Raw genomic sequence first — 23,052 nt, 5'->3', positions numbered from 1 at the left:
AGGAAATGACATGGTTTACTCTTTGCCTTGCAGTCTCGCAACGCCACTGGAAAATATCTCCTCGTTCCGCGGCAAAGTTGCTCGAACAGACGGCGTAAAGTTGCAGGGTGTTTCTCTGAAATTTTCGTTGCTTCCACTTCACTCCAAAAGTTACAGAAAATAGAGTGAAATTTCCAAGTGTCTACGGAAACAGAGAGAGAGCCAAACATTTAACATCTTTGCAAATGCTTGGATGCTGCACTGGGTCAACAAGGTAAGAGCATGGCAAAATGGTACAGAAGCATGATGAACAATTGTGCGAAAGAAACAGGGGAAAAACAGCGTCAACTGGTTCAGAGAACAAAATTGGCAACACGTAACAGACGAAGATCACAGTCATCCTCGAACAAACACACCCCACCAGAGAAAAAGACCACAAAAAGAAACTCAAGAAAGGTGTTTCTCTAAGTGGTTAGATATATTTGGAGCACCAGAAAGTCCAGCAATTTTACAAGAGGATTGATTAAAGCGAATCACCCGATCAATAAAAATTAAAGGAATTCAGGTGGGGTTAAGACCCAGTTAGAAGTAAGCTAGTTTGACAAGCAAGCCGAGCATCTTCTGAAAGCAAAAGATGCGATAAAAGGGAGCGAATACATCAGAACAAAACTAGGATAAAGTAGACAATGAAATCTAGGCCAATATATGCTCAATAGTCTATTGGATACGCTCTATTGCTTTAAGATGCAATTATTACAAGTTTTTGAGGACACATGATGAATTTCTGTTATGATGCATGACTGCATGTAGAACAAAATAGATATCTCCTTAAAATGGATTGGTGATTGATCGACAGGCATCACCAATCCGAAACCTCTAGGGGTTTAAAAATACACCAGAAGATTATGACCCATGCGCCTGGATTACTTATAGACAAACTGATAAGAAAATGAATAGTTGATTGAACCAAACCATGACATCTTAACCTCCAAATCACGACACAATCATTTCCATCAGTTCAGCACAGGAAATGCACACACGCAACGAGGCTAGCCAAGTAGCCAGACAACTACGACTGTAGACTGGACACATTAAAATCATCTATACGTCTCAGATGCCATGAGATTGGAAATTTTGCTCAAAACACTCCAGCATCAAGTGAATATAGAGTCAACTCTTAGTCTTGCAGTCTTCAGAACTGCTAACCTACTACAAAACATCACTAGATACAGAGCAACTCTTCAAGCAATTTCCCAATTCCTGACCAACCTGATTAACAGACTTCCCAATTTCTAACCCGAATCATTTGATCCTTCAGTTTTGCTAAGCTAATCAAACTGCAACAAATGCCTGGATGCTAATTCATGCTGAACCTTTACTCAACTAAACAACTAAAAAGGTATAGTTATATACATCACAAATGGTTTGCAAGAACTGACACAAGATCACCAACAGTTGAACGAGCAGATCAGAGAATTCACAGAAAACGGCGATTTGCATCCATCGTTCATACTCTTATGACTCTGTTATTAGCATATTATCACCATCATCTCGCATGATATAAATATTGATATTAGTAGTAGAAAGTAGAAACAGGCGAATCAGCAAAACAGTCGGGTCATGGCATAAATATACTATACAAGCACAAGGACGCTCTCCGTGCCTCCAAGGACAGTGGCGCCGTCGCCGTCGCCGTCATCGGGTCCGGCGCCCTTGGGGACGGTGACGACGAGCTCGCCCTCGGCGTAGGTGGCGGTGGCCATGGCGGGGAGCGTGCAGGGCGGGAGGCGGAATCGCCACCGGTCGAGCTCGAACGCCGCGGCCCCGTCGTCGTCGCCGTGGGCGCCGCCGGAGGAGAGGTCCCGGACGACGACCTTGGTGACCCCCGGGTGGATCTCGACGGCGTGCGCGCGGGCGCCCGCGGGGGAGAACCCGTCGACCGCCGCGGCGACGAACCGCAGCGCCGCCGCGTCCTCCTCGACGGATACGTCCGCGTCGGCCGCGAACGGGAGCTCCAGCACCTTGGCGAAGATGTGCGGCAGGCGGCGCAGCTTCTTGCCTCCCAGCGCGGCCCCCGCCGCCGCGGCCGCGGCCGCGGCCCCGCAGCGCTGCACGGCGATGGTCCGCTTCCGCGGGGCCGGGTGGACCCTCATGGCGTGGCGGGCGCGCGCGGGGGGCCGCGTCGGGAGGAGGAGAGTACGAGGGCGAGGGCGAGTGCGAGGGCGAGGGAGCGGAGCCCTAACCCTAGGGAGACGCGCGGTCGCGGTGGGGAGGGCGGATCGGAGCGGCGCCTCGGAATTCGCGCGAGCGGTGAGGGTGTGGAGCAGCCTCCGCGCTTCAGCGTTGGGGAATCGTAGGAGGGGGGAGGGGAGGGAGGGGAAGGAGAAATAGGAGGTGGTGACCGTTGATTTTGGCTTGGGCTCTCTTCGTAAAAATAGGAGTGGAATCCGTGATAAGAGGATTAAAGGATTTAGAGACTTGATGAAACAAGATTTGGATTAGGGTAAGGATTAGACTTATCTCGTTATCCTTACATGCCACATCTCAATTTTCTTTTAAATTTTAGGTTGTGGATAAATAAAACCGGATGTGATATGTGAGATTACCGCTAGGGAAATTGAAATACCTCGTAACTGAATTATTGCCGTCGCAAAATACACATCACTACAGGTCGCAATTATAACTTCTACTACAAACTCTAGAGAATTAGGGTGATAGGATTCATCCACACTACTTGGATCGATCATATAAAGTGTATTGCTTGTTTGGACTATTATTAAGCTGAGTATCAGATCAAACATTGTTCGGATTAAATGGCTGCGCCTATTTAGAATGATAGTACCTCTCAAAAAAAAAATTAGAATGATAGTATGGCGAACAAGAAGAGTTTATTTTTTTTGAAAAGTTTAAGAGTTTAAACATGCAAACTACCATTTAGACAAACAATGATTGAAGTCACCTGTATAAGTTTTGCTAATAATAAAACATCATCATCATAGAAAATCATTGAAGTTGGAAAAATATTTTCTTCATATGAGCATTACATTTATTTCCAACCAAGAGATCCTAACAAGCCTGGCCTCAAATCTCGTCGAGTTGGAAACGTGAAAAATATCGCGCAAGATGAAGAAAAAAAAAAGGAAAGATGGGAGGAAAAAATCGTAGAACAAACAAAGGGTGGTGGTGCCTAGAGGGGATAGGATCGTAGGATAAGAAAGAAAGCGCACACGTTACGACGTGACGTGTGCTCCATTCGCACAGCCATCGTCCACGCAGGGCCGTACACGTCACATTCCACATGTGGCGGGGGCCACCACAACGTGGACCCCGCATGCTAGAGACCGGCCCACCCATGTTAGTTACCATGTTTTTATTTTCTTTTTCTTTTCCTTTTTACACTTTTCACGAGCTAGGACTACCAATCACTCCAATAGAGAGGGGAAAACGTATCGTCGGAATGCCATTGTCCCAAACCGACTACTGGGCACAAATCACAACCATGGTCTGAACACAAGAACGAATTTTGAACTATAATTGCAATCTTTGTGGGACAATGGGAGTACATTGCAGGTACTCATTCAGCAAATAGGTGACTTGTCTTAAACTCTATAGGACTCAACTTATTTCTTGCGAAAAATCTTAGTGTTTTAAATACATCTGGGCTAGTGTAGCAAGTAAAATCTTGCCAAAGTCATGAATCCATGTGTCAAACTCAGGCCAGATCAAAGGAAAGTAACCAAAATCACAGTTTCTTGCAAGTTATTACTAGCTACTTGTGGCTGTAAGTGAATAACTACTTATACCAAAACTTGTGAACACATGGCTTAAAATACTTTCGTACGAAACAAGGTAATAACAATCATATTCATAATTTTTTAAAAAAAATGCATAACAACTAAAGGGAACAGCTTGACTCGCCACTTGTCGCCGTCAGGACTTGCATGGCGACATCCATACAAACAAGTACCACCTGTAGCACTACCATTTGTACTCAGGTTCATAGTTTTGTTCATGATGTGAGTTTAGCTTCAACAATCATATGAAGCGTCTCAAGATGCACATGCTTAGAAAAAATGGTTTGAAAGAAAAAGAAAAAGAAACATAATATATAAAAAAGAAAAACAGGTGATGGCCAGAAAGGCTGGATCTGATGCCAGGAATCGGATCGGAACACAATCTCCAGCCATTTTTGTCAGGTGAAGGAAAAAAAAACAACGATGCAGTTCAGAGTTGACCCCACAATTGCAATGGAAGTAGAGGTCAGTCAGGATACTTCATGTGGCAGAATAATCCAACCATGCTGATTAGACGAGCACTTAAACTATGGAAACATAGGCTGTAATGCTGACACGAAGCATAAGCCTACATGGACCCCATTGTGAATATAAAATCCACGTGATAAACTGATGTGATGCACTGATGCAAGAACATGATGTGGAGATGATGTTGACTGAAACCTGAATGCATTGCTCTTGGAGTCTTGGAGATGATGTCTACTGCAACCAAGTGGCATTGTTTACATTCTGACGTCTCAAGAGACTCCAAGAGCAAATGAGGCAGAATATTCAGAGTATATTGGTTATTTATGCTGCTCTCCATTATCATGTATTAAAATGGTACAGAATAGACCTTGTATTTCTACAGATTTTGAATTTAAATGATTCATAGCAAAATTCAACAATGGACTAGACAACAATGGTCGCATTTTTTAAAGAGAATAACAACAATGATGTGTACTCATGATAACTTAACTGATCCAAGCTTACTGGATATACAAATCAACTGTAGGAGTAGGAGCACACCCTCTCAAGTCAAAAGGAAGGAAAAAAAGGTACAAGTACACAGGTTCCTGGATCCCTTTTTTTTTTCCAGGTCGTCTTTTGCATTACATTGATTACAACAATACCTTGTTACTGAACTCTGATTCAATTCACCAATAATTTGAAATCATATTTCAACTTTTTTTATAAGGAAATCATATTTCAAGTTAACCTCAATACAAACATCAAAGGTCTACACGTACCGTCTATTGTCATCGATACACGTACTATTGGCACTGAAAAGTTCAGTGAGTTGTTAAAGATGACAGATGTTGCATATCTGTTGTGCCTGTAGTTTTCAGTATGTGCTTCTGTCTGTGATTCCACTTTGTTTGGCCTAGTGATGTAAGCAGAACCTGATATAAGTTGAACTGTGTGCAAGTATTTATTCTTTACATGCCCATACTTCAGGTTTCCATAAAGTATAAATATTCCCCCCTTTTCGGCACAATACATTCAACTTTGTAAGGAAATCCAACTACTAATGTTCAACCCCCGGTATAATTTTCATGGGGGTGCATTAAGTAACAAAGATTGTAGAGAAAACCGAAACCTACCTTGTCTTAGCATACAAGGTAACTAGAAAATATAAAAAGGGGCGAATACCTGTGTGCCGTTGCATCAGAGACCATTTTCAGACGATCATGAATCACTTCAATCACATAGGTAAATAGTCACAGTAGATTAATCTGACTGATGAAAGCGGTGACAGACGAAATTATATCCAGTTTGACTTTCATATTTCCCTACTGGTTTTCTGAACTCCAAGTGGATGGGATGGATCTCACTCGGTGCTGGGCACGGTGGCATGTCATACTTGAGATCCAGAACACATGGAGATAAAACCCTTAGCAAGTCAGTTATGTTTTGTTTCTCCATTATTTGTGTCACCTGATTCCTCTGGCAGGAGGCCTAAAAGAGGTAAGGGCAACAGCGAACTAAGATTGCAGACCACAATCAAGAGAGGTAAATTCCCAAAGGTGTCCCTGGTGACCCCAAAAACCTTTGTTAGACCAGCACCAACCAGACCACCAGTAACACTTCCAGCATTGGAAATGGACATCAAAGTTGCAAATAAAGTGGCTTCCATCCCTGGAGGGCACAATTTTGCAGCTAACACCAAGACCGGCATAAATGAAGCCTACAAAAAAATGAGGCAACATAAACTTGCATTCGAGGAAGTAACTGAAGGCAGGAGGCCTCAAAGCACAATTCTAAGCTAGATATGGTCAATATAAATATGATGCTCCGATTTTACACATGAGATATTGAGATTTGAGAATGCTTTTCCTAAGAATAGGTACCGGTGTTCACAACCCAGATCTGCTGATCCTGGACTTGTCAGTGGTCAGACTCAGTTGTGGGTATATTAAAGTACTAGTTTGCAGTGTCATTATGTCAGGAAAGAAGGCACATGATCACCTGAATGCATTTTTATGCGATCAACATATGTTTCCAATGCACCCCAATCATGTAAAATCCTTTGCTATTATTAAGCATTGCATTAATGTTACATACCTGACTAAGGACTGTGATGATTAATGAATCACCAATAGAGAACCACTCATCACTGATCCCAAACTGCCGATTAAGCCCAGTTACGAGAAGCACCTAAATATATACAGTGCAGTATGTTTAAAGAACAGAACCAATTGCAGCACCAATCAAATAAATAGCACAAAGAGCACCTGTGTCATCCCAAGAGCTGAACCTATGATGGTTGTCACAAGAAAGATTTTTCTTAGAGGAATTTCCTTCAGAAAATAGTTGTATATCCCAACACCAAGCAGGGATGCAATAGAGGTAACAAGCTTCACACGACCTAGAAACTCTGGAGTGAATCCAAGCTTATTTGTGCTGAAATAAATTACAGGACATAAAAAATTGATCGTTTCAAAAACCACACAGATAAAACCATTTAATCATGTATATATTCATGTAAATAAAGAACATGATCAATCAAACAAGACAAAGACTTAGCATGGAAAACCCAAACAGTTAGAAGACCACAGTGCACAGAAGTGAGAATCCAAAGAAGGATGTCACAACAGTCCATCCTTAAATATGTGCCTAAAGTGTTTATAAAGGGTACAAAAGGACTCCATACCAGAAAATGGGACAAATCTGAAAAAAAGTTCTGACTCAGACAAGCGCCCTGCATGCTCCCATTAGGCCAGCGTAGCTCATAATGAAAAGTGGCATAGGTTTCAGGTCATTAAAATGCAAACCAAAAGCATCAAAGATCTGACATACTTGTTTAATTATTTAATATGCGAATAAGCATAAAAGAGTTGAGATCATATTCAGTAAAAAAAAAGTTGGAAAAAAAGACCATATCAGTAGATATCTTCAAACTGTTAATACACAACTAGTGAAGAAGGGACCAAACAAAATGAAAAGCAACACTTTAATGGCATGTATAAATTATGATCCAAATTAGTTAACCAAAATCAATACTTTGTCTTTGTATTTTATGAAGCAAGGTAATTTTCTTGCTTTTGTGTGTGTGCCGTTACAGCCTATGGTAGCGAAATCACTCCAAATAAAGACGACCTAGAGGAAGCGTCCAATAATCTGCATGAATTAAGACCTTTCTTCCAATCCATGAAAGTTTTAGTTGTTGGATTACAACTAACCACAATGCAACAGTAAAAAAGTAATAAGGCATGTACAGGACAGATCCATCACATATTAATACCGTAAAGACTTTCTCATACATACATGAAGAAAAACATAGCAGAATCTGACTGCGGTGTTGCTTGCCAAAGGAATATAAACAAGGTTGGCAAGAAAATGCTAGGTTGCTTTACTGAAGTCCAAAGCTGTCTGACGTGCTGCTTAGAGCTCTCAACAAATCCTGAACCAGAGAGTAAGATAGTACGTTCTCCGAAAGGCATGCGATGTTCATTTACAAGAACTGCAACAGCAGATGTCATCAGGGGTAAAAATGCTGTAACACCAAAGACAAATCTGCGTTTAGAGGAATATTTTCATCAGTAGACTGAGCTACAAAATAATAGGGTGTGAGTCAGCTTAAGTGGTACTATCAGACAAACCTTACTCCGTAAGTATCCACAAGTGAACCGCTGAAGTAGGCACTCACAATTCCTCCAAAGGCAGAAGATCCCCAACAGAGAGACTGGAGAGATCCAGATGTACTTTGAGATTCTCCACGGGCTCTTTCAACAACCATAGAGTCCACTACCTACAGTGTTCCCAGACGTGTTATGAAACAAAACCTTGAAGCAAAATACTTGCAATTTTCTTATTCCCCAGTCCTACCGTGCAGTGAAAATGATATGATCTTTTTTTATACAAAAGATTCATTTGGATAAAAATAATAATCACACTGGCAAACTTGGTAAGAACAGCATTAATATTAGGGCTACACAGACCCGCAATGAATTGATTAGTTTCAATGGCATTGTAAAATAAGTTTAAATGGTTAGCCTTACAGTGTAAAACTTCCACTGAAATATGATTATGTTGGGATTATCCAACATTTTCTTGATGGGAAAGAGCAGTGTTAGCCTGTTAGGTTGCCAGAATGGTGCATTAGCATGCAAATTAGAAAGCTAGCTAGAACAAAAGCCTAGAACTGGAAATTGTATGCAGTAACTTTTGAAGAAAATTAAATAAAACAATCCAAGCTAATTCCAAAATTAGCCGATATGCTTCGACCTTCTAACGATCCAAGGAAAATTGTTCTACTAATGAGTATTAAATGAGAGCTTGTATCTTATTTATAGTTTTGACTTTTGAGGATAGTAACCATTTATTCTTTGGTTGCGCTGTACATTGATATGCTTAAACTTTACAAAATATATGATTGGATTGTGTCAATAGCTAGAAGGATGCATTGTAAGCTGCATCATGAAAGAAGATAAGGTCTGCATAAAAATTTTTGGAATCAAGAGAAGGAAACAACCAGCAGGAATCTATTCCTAAACATTTGGTCGAGTTGGTGTATTCAGTAGGGATTTAAATGAATCCTGCTAGAAAGCAAATCAATGAAAATTTTCTTTACATAAGTGCTTCAGCTTGTTTGAGGGGTATTAGCTCCTTTGTAGGTTGTCTCAATAACTTTTTTAATGCTAGACCACTTCTTAAAGCTGTTCTCAAGCCTTTATTAATCTGTTAAGTTAAATTGAGATAACTCAATGCAAATTTTCACTGAGCCCTTTTCTCTATGGAAAGTAAAGTATGCCAACAAAGGGATAAAAATTGTTCCAACTCCCAACAATGATCACAGTTCCACTGTATAACAGAGTACAGAGCCAAATATAGAAGGAAACCAATTTTTCTCATTCAAATAGTAAATTTAGTGGCATATCAGATAAGAAATTACTAGCATGGAATATGACTGTTGAAAAGGAAAAAAAATGAAAGTATCAAGAAACAACTGAATCAATGAAATACACAGGACTTAATATTATTGATCGATTATATAGGGCAGGCCAAGATAACTTGTGGGTCGAATATTCAGTTTGCACTTACAACATCCGAAAAGGCAACAGAAAGTGACCCAAGAAGAATAGAGGATGCAGCACTGTATTTACTGCTCACTACTGTGGCCATCAAACTCCATGAAAGTGCTCCAAGTAACCCTGACAGAAAAAGGTATGACCTTCTTCGATATCCAAAGAGTGGAATGGAATCACTGAAAGGCGAGAGCAGAGGATTCAAAATCAATAGTACACATAAATGAGAAAGAGATGGATGTGGGAGGTTTCGGGAAACCTGATAAAGCCATAGAGGGGCTTGATCAACCATGGCAAGGATGAGAAACCAGATACAACTGCAGTCTATATAAACGAACTATTTTAGTACTTAGCAATATCTATTAATTAAAAAGAAAATATTACATCATGGAAAAGGAATGAACTCTAAATCTACCATGAAGAACATAAAGATGCTATATGGAGGATGGAAAAAGGAATGAGCAACACATGCCTCAGCTGGATTGAGATGAAGATCATCTTTCAAATAAAAGCTCACAGCAAGCCGTGCAAGACCTAAAACCCCTTGCACAAAATATACAATGGCAACTGCCATATTATCTGGGGACAGATCCACCCCAAATGCTGTATAGTATCTCGACCCAGACTTGCTCTTGCGCACATCATCTGTACTGGGTTGCTGTGACCCCTCAGCATATCTACTACTCGTATCATCCTTCGTGGAGCCCACTTGATATCTAGGCATGGCATTCCCTACAATAGATAACACGGCAGGAATGAGCATTTGAGATGATCGTGATGCAGAGGCAAACAAAACACATACTGCCAACCATTTAAGCAATGCATCATGGCCTGAATTTTGAAGGCATAACAGAAACATCCTACAACAAGCTTGCTTAGAAGCCTAGATTCTGTGGTCAAGCATATCAGCCGCGACCTGGCCTTCACCTCCCAGCATATCTTCAATATGCACCTTGTTACAGTTACACATTATTACGCCATGTAATGCATCACTCACCCAGACCCGGCTCTAATTTACCAAATTGCAGCTGCCCACGGCAGCTGCATTGCGCCAACCGACGATCACACACGCACAACTCTAGCAGCTCGAAGTCAGAACACGCTACCTCAACCGAGCACGCTCTCCTCCCCACAATTCAACTCGATCTCCTGTTCCACCACACGAAATCCGACGACACGCTGAAATTCTCCCGATTCCGGAACCCAAAACCGCAACCCCGCACCAGATCCCGCAGCCACCAGATGGCTACGCCCCCGGAGAAGAGACAAACTCGAGCTCACCAGGCCGGTGGTCGGAGGACGAGGCGGCGGCGGCGTCACGGCCGTCCAGCTCGAGGGGGCGGCGGCCGCCGGCCTCCTCGTCGTACGGGTCGCGTCCGGCCGAGCCTCCGGAGGCCATCCCCGCGCTACCTTAGCCCGCTGGCCGCGGCGCGGTCTCCGGTGTGGGGAGGAGGCGGGCGGAGGTCGCAGCGGGCTGGCGGAGACTGCGGAGCACCGTGCCGGAGAAGTTGGAAGCGAGATTTGGGTGGCGCAGCGCAACGACGCGGCAACACCTGCCTCGGTGTTTTCTCTCTCTGACACAATGGGCCCACACACACGCTCTCTCTGTCGCTTGGTTTGTTGGGCTGGGCCTGGGAACTGAAATGAGCATAGGCCTGTCCGTATTTCCTCTCTGATCACTGGGCCCATTGCTCACAGTCCTCTTCACTCTGCGTGTCCGTGCTCGGACGGGCCCACTAGTGACCATAGTGTCAAATGAAGAAGTGTATAAAAATGAAGAGAAAAACACATTGTCCCCAAATGGACAGCCCAGTCCAGCCCGGTTAGAATCATCAGATTGGATCAGGTCAAGTCCAGCCAGGCCCATTGACAGACAGATGTACCAGCCAATCAGAATGTCTCAGCCACAGCAAGCAGAGCAAAATTCAGGCAGGAGAATATGGCACATTTGGCAGAAATCTTCTAAAGCTATGCATCTGTAACAACATTTTACAGTTGAAGCTGCTGATGAAACACAACACAAGCCATGGCATCCAAATATCCACACGCACAACAATGGATGGACCTGCTGCTCTCTAGCGGTCTAGCCTCTACAGACAATGACTAATGGCTGACTCAGACAATCCTCTTCTGTTTTTGCTTTTTGTTTTTTCTTCACAGAATTTACAGTGGAGACCCCTGGCCTCATTGGATGACACAGGTGCAGGCGCCGGTGTCTTCATCATCGTCCGAGTCTCCGGATTCGCTGCATGGAAGAAAATAGCATGTAAGCATCAAGGGTGGATATGTACGTATCTTTTAATTCTGACAGTAAGATGTTGAGCAGTCAAGGATTGTGTAAGCATCGAAGCTAGATTTCCTCCGCCCCTAGTGTGGAAAAACTTGAAACGAACACGCAACTGAAAACCTAGATTTTCTCCGCCCCTAGTGTGGAAAAACTTGAAACGAACACGCAACTGAAAACGATGGAAATTAACACAAGGACGCACAACTATATCCAAATGTATATTCCCATCACCAGCAGGAATGACAATGATGTTAGTAATACCGTGTCAATGCACCATTACTAGGTTTAATGAGAGATGGGGCTGTGACAAACCTAATCCAAATTCAACCTATCCAATCATGATACAGTCTTATATAGCAACAGGAAGCAACCTGTAGTAAAGAGACCCTCTGAAAATGAAAGTCCAATTGCCCTGATTGTGATTTCATTTCTTAAAAATTATGCGCTGACTTGACTGAAACACTCATTGGTCTGTAAGTAGGTATTTTATTTGTTTCTGAAAAGGATTATTACAAGGTCATATTGAGTAAGATTTATTGACGAAACCTTCAACGCGATATCCCTTTTAATGTTAACATGGAAACAATAAAACAAGCCAAAAAAAGGGCCTGGGCTTATTTTATATGAAAAGATGAACTGCTGGCAAGTGGGTAAATCCGATTTCGTTGCAAGCTCTGAAAATAACTAGCCAGCTGAACACACCAAATACTATTGGTGACTTGAGAAGCACACCACAAACATTTCACAGATGGATGGACTTGACCCCTATTTCAAACATCATCCACTTAACAACTTAAATCTATGACTCGTCCATGAGTATATTTGCAGTTTCAAAAGAACATATCAAGCTGAAAAAAATCAGTTTGCATATAACCATCACAAGACAAGCTCGAAGTGACTAGCAGGTTATCTTAAGCAAAGTCAGCAAGCATGATGAAAAAAAGCCCCAATTTCCTTAGGTGGACTGGCCTAAACCTAGATAGCGACAAAACTAAACTGCTTCATAACGCTTCCTTGATGCATTGAAGAAAACCGTTGGGCGCACTGAACAAAAGGCGGATGGCAGTTAGGACTCCTGGGCAGCCATCCAACCAGAAAGGGGAAGGATGGTTTGGTCTATAGCTTCACCCAGACACAAGAAACTGGGTTTCGCAACAACTAACTCATTCTAATTAATGATCAGGTAGCGACCATATGGAAGCAAGCTCAATGCATCCACAGATGTACTTGCACACTCAAACCAAGGTCAAAACCAAATATAGTAGAATTGCTACACAATGACTTGGCCCAACCTTATCTAATTAACCCACCACCTAGGAACAGCAAAAGATGGCCACCATTACCAAGGGACATGAGGCATAAGACAAACCGTTGACTTGGCCATTAGATAGTGTTTTCCCAATGTCAGCACAAGGCACAACTGCAAGTGACCATGACTTAAAGCAAATGGGCGTCGCGGAGACCTAAAACCAGAACATTCCTCTAGAGATCAGGGGCATGCCACATGCCCACTAGCAGAATTGACGTCTACCTAAAATGGTGAACAACACACATCACATGGCAAACATTCTCCAAATTTGACTCTACAATATTACCAAATTCACCCGCAATTTCAACTAGATAATACTAGAAAGGAAACATGGCAAGAACACCGCACGTACCTTGGCTCGAATTCTTTGACTTGTGTGAGATCCTTCCCCAACAAATCCTTCCACTTCACATTGCCTTTCACCACATTCTTACTGCTGTCCGCACAATCAGCTCTCTTCAAGCAGCTCTTGGAAGCCACCGCCACCTCCTTACAGCCTTTCTCATCATCATCATCGCCGCCGGGCGCCGCCGCGGCTTCCTCAATCTTCTGGACCACGGGCGGCTTGTCCTCGGTGACAGCGGCCGGGCTTGGAGACCCGGATGCCAGATCACCCCCTGCATCGTCTTTGGATTTGGGGAGGCAGGGCAGGTAGCACAGGGGAGGAGCGCAGTTGCTCTCACAGTAGGAAGAACTCCTCATCAAAATGGCGAATTGGGGAACTGAGCTCCCAGGAAACCCAACACATCAACCAAAATCTCCCGAAGAAACGGATCAAACGAGGCCACCGCCACCACAAGCGACCAAGGAATCACCTGACCGCAGCAACCTCGCCCTCAGAGCAATCATCCACCGCCTGCAATCTGAGCCTGGATCAAGAACTGCAACTGCCCACACCAGAAAGCCCTGCCACTCCAAGAAACCACCGAGCGAAACCGGCCAAGAAAGGAGCAAATCTCTGTGCAGCAAGGCGGCAACAGCAGATCGAATCTTGCACCAAAAGATCTCCTTTTTTCCAGGGACCAGGAGGAGTTGGAAGGGGGATGAGAGAGAGAAGAAAGGCAAGTGGGTCTCAACTCTCAACAACGAAGCACAAAGGAAGCGGAGGATGAGAGAGAAAGGGAGGAGAGGAATCCAGCCGATAAAGATCGCAACTTTTGCTGCGCTGCTTGGCCTCGCAACCTCGCGGCCAGCCCCACAAGAAACCGAGTGAGAAAAAAAAATCGCAGAAATCCCACGGAAGAAATGGAAATTCTTTTGATGGAGGGGAATGGAGAGATGGAGGGATCAAGTGGAGGCAAAGGATAAAGACTAGTGGTGGTCTTATATAAGTGGAAAATGCATAATTGTGGCGGTCTACTGGTGCTGGAGTGGTAGCATCACCGTTTTGCTCCAATGGAACAAGACAAGCGCCGGGAGAAAACAACGTGGATTTTGTTGCTTTCCTGTGAACTGGCTTTTCTCTTTTGGACTCCGGTTTTTCACCGCGGTGGAGAGCGAAGACTGAAGACCCCGAAGACCGGCCCTCAGGCAAAACGGCATCCAGGATCCCCTGCAACCACTTTCTCTGTATATGACTATATGTGGAGCTTGGTGATCTTGATGGTTATCTTCTGCTCTGGCTTGCACCCATATATACACGTGTACCATAATACTGTAGATAAGGTTAATTGAGAAGGAATTTCACAACATCCTGTATTTTAGCATTGTCGTCTATTTTAGCATTGTCGTCGAAAAAACATGGCATGTTTTAGCTACCGCTGTATATCGGTATTTGATATTAACTTCACAAACGACACATATTTTAACTACTTCCTAAAGACTTATGGAGGTTTTTTTTCGTTAATTGAGAAGGAATTTCACAACATCCTGTGTTTTAGCATTGTCGTCTATTTTAGCATTGTCGTCGAAAAAACATGGCATGTTTTAGCTACCGTTGTATATCGGTATTTGATATTAACTTCACAAACAACACATATTTTAACTACTTCCTGAAGACTTATGGAGCTTTTATTCTTTATTTGATGTTGACTCCACAAAGCAACACATATTTAACCATGGCTCAAAAAAACGCTGGAACTTTTCTTTTTCGCTTTTCATAGTGTCAATCCAATTTGCAAAGGAAGGCATACTTTAGCTACTGCCTCAAAACTCGGCCAAGATTTTTTTTTCCACATCTGATTTTGGTTTAGCAAAGGAACACGTATTTTAGCTATGCGCAAAAACTCATCAGGGCATGCTTTAGCTAGTACTAAGAAACTTGACGTGAAGGTTGCCCTATTAATCCATATTTGACATTGGCTTTACAAAACAATAGATATTTTTATCTATTATTAGTGAAATACTCATAGACTATTTTCTAGATTAGGGACGTATTTGATATTGGATTTGATCTCGTTCAGGTATTTTTATTTCTTGTGCACCGTATTTGATATTGCATTCGCAAGGCAAGACATATTTCAGCCATCATTGCAAGACTTGTCGGATCGCGTTTCCTTTTCACTCCTAACCGAATCTTTCCTGGCAAAATTAGGCATATTATAAAATGGACGACCAAAACTTTCTCATGTGTTTTTTCACTTGACTCTGCATTTGATCCTGTCAATGTAAGACGATGCGTACGTGAAATGCCCCCGTCGGAATTTTTTTTTCCTGCGTACAGGTCTCATAATCTGAACAACAGATATGCTGAAAGGTACTCTAGAACAACTTGCATGGCTTGGAACTAATCATAGACGATGCCGATACGGATCCGATTTGTTTAGGTAGAGCATGTGGATCGCGTCCACAATAATGATGTGTGCCCCTGGATGTGAAGGCTACCTGAACGGGCCATTATTCCGTGGACATTTTCGTTTAGACAGTGACACAGGCGAACTCGAACTGTGTTAACCAGGTGCATGCACTACGGGAAACCTTAAATTTGCCGAGTGTTTCTTTTTTCTGAGTGTTTTTTTCGGACACTCGGTAAACAAGTTCTTTGCCGAGTGCCAAGCCAAAAACACTTGGCAAAGAAAAAACACTCGACAAATCGGGGCTTTGCCGAGTGTCAAATAAAAAACACTCGGCAAACCCCCCTATTTGCGGAGTGTCAAAAAAAACACTCGGCAAACCCCCCTCTTTGCCGAGTGTCTTTTTTGACACTCGGCAAAAAAAAAATATTTTTTTTCTCTTTTCACCTTGAAATTTTTTCTACTCCCCATATACAACATGTGGTACTCCATGTTAAAATTTGGTATATTTTTGAATTTATTTGCTATATTTATTTAATTAATTGCATTTCAAGGGAATTTTTGGTATAAGTCAAATTTGAACTGCAAGTGATTCAAATTATGGAACAAAATGAGTAGAAAAATGATATTCATATTATTTGGCCCAATTTGAGACCTGACCCATGAAATGAAAAGAAATTTCGAACATCTTATTCAGGAAACACGACCATGAACGTGTGGCAGTAGTATTTTTAAATTGTAAAAAAAACAAGCAAAGTCTGAAAATCATGAGATTTGTCATGATGTGATGATATAATATGTGGAGGCTGTGGAAAAAAATTGAGAAGGTTTTGCACATTTCATCATGTACGATGATTACAAATCGAAGCATCTCAGAAGAAGAATAGTAACTTTGAGAAGGATTCGATAAAATTTAGAGTCGAAGTGACGGTCGAGTTCGGTTTGACTACAAAACTTTTTTATAGTCAGTAGAGAACATATATTATTTCGTGTGAAAATTTGGTATTTTTTTAAACTGTTAGATATTTTTTATTTTTTTAAAAAAAACTTTGCCGAAAGTCCTAGGGTGGACACTCGGCAAAGAATTTTTTTTTAAAAAAATCTTTGCCGAGTGTCCAGATCAGGACACTCGGCAAATCCCGCAAAAATATCTACCGGCCCGGGACAGCACCCCACTCCCCACCCGCCCGACGCGCCCTGCATGGCCTCCTTCATTCTTCCGCTGCCGGCGCGCCTCCGCCTGAGTGCCCGACGCCCCCCCTCCCCCACCTTCCTCTCCCGCCGCCGGCTAGCTGCCACCGTCGCCGCCCCTTCCCTCCCTCTCCCTCTCCCTCTCCTACCGGCGCCCCTCCCCCTCCTCTCCCCTCCTCCCTCCTTCGCGTGGCCGCCCCGCCCCTCTCCCCAAATCCGGCCGGATCCGGCGGGGAATCCGCCCCTCCTCCCCGGATCCGGCGGGGACTCGCGTCGGGGGCCTCGGATCCGGCGGGCGTGGATGGTGGCGGCGGGCGTGGATGGTGGCCGGCGGCGGCGGCGTGGATGGTGGCGGCGGGCGTGGATGGTGGCCGGCTGTGGTGGCGGCGGCGTGGATGGTGGCGCCATGCTGGTGGTGCGGCCGACGGTGTCGGCGTGCCTTTTTTTTATTTTTTTCCAAAAAATGGTTGGCCGAGTGTTTTCTGGGCACTCGGCGAAAGCTGTGCCGCGTGCCCGACCGAAAACACTCGGCGAATGTTACTTTGCCGACTAAAAGTTTGCCGAGTGCCAGATGCCGAGTGTAACACTCGGCGAATTTGTTGCCGAGAGTATTTCGGGTTTCGCCGAGTACCCCTGGCACTCGGCATAAAACCTGTGTCCGGTAGTGATGGTACTTAAGCACCATTATCCTAGATGCTAATTAGATCACCTCATCAGTCGACATTTTGTAGCTCCACAAAGTAACCAACCTTAATGTTAGGACTAATTACGCTGCTAAAAATTTTTTTCCTGGCTTATCGCCGCATTTACCATTACTCAAGAAAAGCATAGACTAATTTGCATTCCATGTGTTTGGGTATTCACATGAATGATTAAGATATCATGTGGCATCGCGTCAATTACCGTTTCAAACATTTGCCACCGCGCTTTGGAGTTATTAAGGCCGTGCCATGCGAGATGTTTTCAGAGGAACACCTTTTTTTTTTGGTACGGGGAGAAGAAAGCACCTGCGCGGCCGCACATGCAAGATGCGTGGGACGTCGTCTTCAGTGTCCGGTGACCGTGCCAAGTCACCAAACGGGCGGGACAACAGTATAATGGCGAACCGGCGGCAGGGCTGGGATGGGCTCAGAGGATCCGACCAGTGACGCTTCCCCCTCGCACGGTGTGGTGCTCGTGGGATATTTAATTAATTGCTACAGTAAGAATTGTCGTACCTTCGAAAACCACTTTTATAATTTCATCCATATTTTTGTCACCACTTAGAAGATTTAGTTACACATTCGTCATTTTAGTCTCACTGGTGCGCCATGTCACGCTTCCACACTGGACGCCGCTCGTGAAAAGATCCCGGTGCCCCTAGTATCGTCCGGCGGCTACTCGAGCCTGTTCGCTTCAGCTTATAAGCCGGCTGAAAAGTTGAAATGGCTGATTTGTTGTGAGAGGAAAACACTGTTTGGTGGCTGATAAGTCGGCTGAATAAGCTGAAGCGAATCGATCTCCAATTCTCCATCCCCGTTCTTGTTCCTGCGCGCATGGTATACTGCTGGTGGACGGGACGGCATGGATCAGGGCGTGAGCCCCCGCCCTGCAGCGCCGAGTAGGCCCAATCGAGGTCGTGCTCGGCGGCCACGGCGGCGGCGCACGGGAAGTAGCGGTTGCCCCTGAGGTCGCCGCCGCGGAGGTCGGCGCCGAACTCGCTGAGGAAGAGCGGGAGGCCCTGGGCGAGGAGGAACCCGTCGCGGCGCTCGAAGTTAGCGCGTGGCGCGGGCGCAGACCTCGTTGGCGTTTCCGACCTCCCACGCGCGCGCATCCGAGAAGCTGTACCAGTGCACCTCGCACTACGGGAAACCTTAAATTTGCCGAGTGTTTTCTTTTTGCCGAGTGTTTTTTTTCGGACACTCGGCAAACAAGCTCTTCGCCGAGTGCCAAGCCAAAAACACTCGGCAAAAAAAAACACTCGGCAAATCGGGGCTTTGCCGAGTGTCAAATAAAAAACACTCGGCAAAGAGGGGGGTTTGCCGAGTGTCAAAAAAACACTCGGCAAAGAGGGGGGTTTGCCTAGTGTTTTTTTTTTACACTCGGCAAAAAAATAATTTTTTTTCTCTTTTCACCATGAAATTTTTTCTACTCCCCACATACAACATGTGGTACTCCATGTTAAAATTTGGTATATTTTTGAATTTATTTGCTATATTTAATTAATTAATTGCATTTCAAGAGAATTTTTGGTATAAGTTAATTTTGAACTGCAAGTGATTCAAATTATGGAATAAAATGAGTAGAAAAATGATATTCATGTTATTTGGACCAATTTGAGACCTGACCCATGAAATGAAAAGAAATTTCGAACATCTTATTCAGGAAACACGACCATGAACGTGTGGCAGTAGTATTTTTAAATTGTAAAAAAAACAATCAAAGTCTGAAAATCTTAAGATTTGTCATGATGTGATGATATAATACATGGAGGCTGTGGAAAAAAATTGAGAAGGTTTTGCACATTTCATCATGTACGATGATTACAAACCGAAGCATCTCAGAAGAAGAATAGTAACTTTGAGAGGATTCGATAAGATTTAGAGTCGAAGTGACGGTCGAGTTTGATTTGACTACAAAACTTTTTTTATAATCAATAGAGAATATATATTAGGGCGTGTGAAAATTTGGTATTTTTTTGAAACTGTTGGATATTTTTTAATTTTTTTTCAAAAAAAGTTTACCGAGTGTCCTAAGTGGGACACACCGGCCGCCCCCCTCTCTTCCCCCCTCTCTTCCCCACCCCGGCCTCCTGCCGCCGCCGCCGCCACCGCCGCCGCCACCGCCGCACGCGCACCCCTCCCCTGGCGGATCTGGCCGCGGGGCGGCGGCGGGTCGTGGCGGGTGGGGCGGCGGCGGCGGATCTGGCCGCGGGGCGGCGGCGGGATCTGGCGACCAGGGCGGCGGCTTCGGATCAGGCCCGCGGCGGGGGGCGGCGGGTCGAGGCGGCGGCGGCGGCGGGTCGAGGCGGCGGCGCCGGGTCGAGGCGGCGGCGGCGGGATCTGGCGACCGGGGCGGCGGCTTCGGATCTGGCCCGCGGCGGGGGGCGGCGGGTCGTGGCGGGTCGAGGCGGCGGCGGCGGGGGGTCGAGGCGGCGGCGGCGGCGGGTCGAGGCGTCGGGTCGAGGCGGCGGCGGTGCGTAGCGGCCGGCCGGTGGTGGTGGCTGGCCGCCGGAGGTTATTTTTTTTTAATTTTTCGCAAAAAATGTTGCCGAGTGTTTTGTGGCCACTCGGCAAAGTCTTTGCCGAGTGCGCGACACAAAACACTCGGCAAATCGGTGTTTGCCGACTCAGAATTCCCCGTGTGCCGTTTGCCGAGTGTTACACTCGGCAAACGGTTCACCGAGTGTTTTTAGCCCTTCGCCGAGTGCCCCTGGCACTCGGCAATGTTTGTGTTTCCCGTAGTGTCGAACACCAGCTTGCCCTCCGCCGCGAAGCTCACGCCCACCGGCCTTGGCGCCAGTAAGGACAGGTCGTAGTCGTAGCTCAGGCCGCCCATGATCACCAGCGCCCGGGGGTTCGCCGCGCGCACCGCGGCACCGCCTCCGCGCCCCTCTGCATGTACGTGTACCAGTCCTCGGTGTTCTGCCTCGGGCCACGGACCTCGTTCCGCAGGCTCATGCCGCGTCGGCGAAGATGGTGGCCATGCTGGCCAGCACGTCGACCCAGACGTCGGGGTCGAAGTCCCTGTCTGCCTCCGCCACCCACGCTGTGTCACAGCGCTGCTTTTGCTCCATCTCTTTCTCTTCGTTGAGTGCTCTTCGTCTGGTCTGATCTCGGGGTCTCGAAGGATCTTGGATCATGGAGGCCGCGTACTACTTGTTCCGCAGCGGGAGGCCGGAGGCGGCCACCGCGTGCGAGGAGCAGGAGGAGGACATCGGCTCGCCGTCGGAGTCCTCCGAGTCGTCGTCGCCGTCCACGTCCGGGGAGTCTTCCGAGCTCGACGACGACGCGAGCTCCTCCTCCTCCACCACCGGCTCTGACCGCTTTGAGATGTCCGGCCACATGACGGAGCTCCCCTTCAAGAGGGGCCTGTCCAGGTTCTTCGACGGCAAGTCCCAGTCCTTTGCCTCGCTCGCCGCCGTGGGTCTCCTCTTCATGCTATTCCTGTACGCGTACCACGTCAGGAAGAAGAGGCGCCAGCGGAGGGAGCAGGACCCAGCGCCGCCGATGCAGCAGAAGAGCGCCGGAGGACGACGAAGCCCGCGAGCGGAGTCCAGCGTGGAAGCGTGACATGGTACGCCACGGAGGTCAAAATGGCGAACGTGTAACTAAATCTTCTCTCCGATGGTAAAAATGTAGATGGAATTCTAAAAGTGGTTTTCGAAGGTGCACCATTTCTTACAATGGTAATTAATTAAATATTCCAGTGCTCGTGCTCATCTCACGCTGCCACGCCAGGAATTACGCGGCCGGGGTGAAACGGAGCAGGGGCATAGGCCGACGCCGCTGGCGCTGGGCTGCGCAGGGAAGCGCCGAAGCCCGAAGCGGGGTGCGCGCTTCTGTCCCTGTCGCCTTGTCGGCAGTCGGCACAGCGTGCGGCCGGGCCGGACGCTTCCTCCGCCGCGCCAGTAGTGAACACGACGACATCCTCCTCCTCTCATGCTCCTCCTCGCGTCAGGGCGTCAGCCTCGTGGCCAAGAAAGAGCCCAAAGGTGGATCCATTCGGCACCTCGAAATGCGGAGCTGCCTCTCGTTCCCGGAGGGAGAAATCCACAGGATTCGGCTCAATTTCGCCCAAAGTCGCGATGGTCTCCATTGCCGGATGAATGAGTCCGTCCCCTACTTCCAACCAAATTTTGCTCAATTTCGCGAAAGTGAGCGAGAGAACCGAAGAAAGGAAGCGCATGTGTAGCACACCATGCATCTTCTACCACTCCTGCCAACGTTTGCTTGTACGCTATCCTAAAGAGTTTCTTCGGCCACTCTAAAGATCCAGTTAATTTTGCGCTTTTCGGATATTAACTATATGCCCAAGAAATGGACATGAACTTCTTCTTCTTCTTTTGTGAATAAGGACATGAACTTCTTCATGTATGGTCAAAATGTATGCGCGCTTCATGTCTGCCCTCCGCCGTCGATGTTCATGCCTCGGCCGGCCGTCGACTACTCCGTCGTCGTCTCCGGCGGCGACGGATCCGGCGCACCTTGTTACTTCGTCCTCGAGGCCTCCGAAGACCTAATAACCGCGAGCTCATCAGGCGACCTCATCCTCGAGGTCGCCGACTACGACGCCGACGAGAGCGCCGTTGACGCCGGCGACAAGCCCTGCTGGGACCCCTTGCGGCACGTCGACGAGCTGCCCCTCCGGCCCATGAGACCCTTCCGCAAGGCCTGCATCGACGTACGCGCGGCTCTCAGCTCAGCGTTAATTACATTTGGAATCAGATAGATGGTGCATGCGTTTCTTACTTGCCCTCTGTCATCTGTGCGCGTTGCAGACTTGCAGGTGGCGTTCGTGGTGCTCACGGTGGCGATGGAGGCTGGCCTCGCGCGGGTAGCGCTCCACGACGGCGGCGCCACCGCGCTGGCTCATCACCCTGCCGTTGATGCTGCCGTTTATGCTTCGGTTCCTGTACCTGGCAGTGCTCATGTATCTGGTGGCCACAAGATTTCGACGGCGTTTGGTCCATCCAACCAAAAGGGTCGAAGCTGACGGCCAAGTAGTAGTTGATGTGGAGCTAGACCGCTCGGCGGTGTCCGGTGTAACAAAAAACGAAGAGAGCCATCGTTTCTTCTTCTTTTAAAAAAGAGAGTCGTCAACTTTCACTACAAAAGTACGAGAATTCGATTCGTACCTGCGAATTCTTAAACAAAGATATTGTTCACTGATGGTGCAACAGTGCTCCCACAACAACATTCCTTTCCGTTCTCATGACAAGTGGCAAAGCATATCGCGCAACCATCAAGCTCACCGGCGAATAAAACATTTGCCGCGTGTAGCACCTGAACTTGTTGTAATTGGTTAGCCGATACTCCCTCCATCCCATAATACAAAGGAGTGCACGTAACTTAAGATGCAAATTTCAAAAGTTTTGGCCTACAATTATTTTTGTATAATAAAAACATTATCTTATAAAAATATAATATCATTGGACTTGCATTTAAAAAAATATATATCGCTATAATTTTACTGCTACACATATTATATTATAGGAAATATTGAGAGTCAAATATTAGTATGGAAGACCATGCCAAATTTTAGGATATAGGGA

The 23,052-nt window shown here is 45.9% G+C and overlaps 4 protein-coding genes and 1 long non-coding RNA gene across 6 annotated transcripts; 1 reads left to right on the top strand and 4 right to left on the bottom strand.

Moving 5' to 3' along the window:
- Window positions 1-1,099: 1,099 nt before the first annotated feature.
- LOC101777773 lies at window positions 1,100-2,411 on the bottom strand. Its single transcript, XM_004955536.4, has one exon. The coding sequence runs from the start codon at window positions 2,130-2,132 to the stop codon at window positions 1,614-1,616; it is 519 nt and encodes a 172-aa protein (XP_004955593.1). The 5' UTR covers window positions 2,133-2,411; the 3' UTR covers window positions 1,100-1,613.
- Window positions 2,412-4,698: 2,287 nt separating this feature from the next.
- On the bottom strand, window positions 4,699-10,950 carry LOC101777093 (folate-biopterin transporter 1, chloroplastic). 2 transcript variants are annotated; one of them, XR_002676527.1, is made up of 10 exons: window positions 10,562-10,950; window positions 9,753-10,012; window positions 9,540-9,604; window positions 9,297-9,459; window positions 7,856-8,004; window positions 7,521-7,769; window positions 6,488-6,656; window positions 6,318-6,410; window positions 5,406-5,940; window positions 4,699-5,136 (listed from the first exon to the last, which is right to left on the bottom strand). XR_002676527.1 is itself a non-coding variant. In XM_004955534.3 (9 exons), the coding sequence occupies exons 1-9, from the start codon at window positions 10,677-10,679 to the stop codon at window positions 5,656-5,658; spliced, it is 1,551 nt and encodes a 516-aa protein (XP_004955591.1). In that variant the 5' UTR covers window positions 10,680-10,950; the 3' UTR covers window positions 4,909-5,655. The 2 variants fall into 2 exon arrangements, 1 of the variants encoding a protein (XP_004955591.1); XM_004955534.3 differs by having other exon boundaries at window positions 4,909-5,940.
- A 120-nt stretch (window positions 10,951-11,070) lies between these two features.
- Window positions 11,071-14,241, bottom strand: LOC101776673. Its single transcript, XM_004955533.2, has 2 exons — window positions 13,229-14,241; window positions 11,071-11,525 (listed from the first exon to the last, which is right to left on the bottom strand). The coding sequence occupies exons 1-2, from the start codon at window positions 13,576-13,578 to the stop codon at window positions 11,465-11,467; spliced, it is 411 nt and encodes a 136-aa protein (XP_004955590.1). The 5' UTR covers window positions 13,579-14,241; the 3' UTR covers window positions 11,071-11,464.
- A 6,180-nt stretch (window positions 14,242-20,421) lies between these two features.
- On the top strand, window positions 20,422-21,085 carry LOC101776276. Its single transcript, XM_004955532.4, has one exon. It carries the CDS (start codon window positions 20,639-20,641, stop codon window positions 21,068-21,070), a length of 432 nt encoding a protein of 143 aa, XP_004955589.1. The 5' UTR covers window positions 20,422-20,638; the 3' UTR covers window positions 21,071-21,085.
- A 711-nt stretch (window positions 21,086-21,796) lies between these two features.
- On the bottom strand, window positions 21,797-22,534 carry LOC111256440. Its single transcript, XR_002676531.1, has 2 exons — window positions 22,250-22,534; window positions 21,797-22,171 (listed from the first exon to the last, which is right to left on the bottom strand). It is a non-coding gene; the product is annotated as an uncharacterized LOC111256440 (long non-coding RNA).
- Window positions 22,535-23,052: the final 518 nt, after the last annotated feature.

The sequence above is a fragment of the Setaria italica genome, chromosome II, assembly GCF_000263155.2.
Source record: "Setaria italica strain Yugu1 chromosome II, Setaria_italica_v2.0, whole genome shotgun sequence".
Lineage (NCBI taxonomy): Eukaryota > Viridiplantae > Streptophyta > Magnoliopsida > Poales > Poaceae > Setaria > Setaria italica.
Note: the sequence above shows the minus strand (reverse complement) of the source record. Positions and strands in the feature narration are given on the sequence as shown.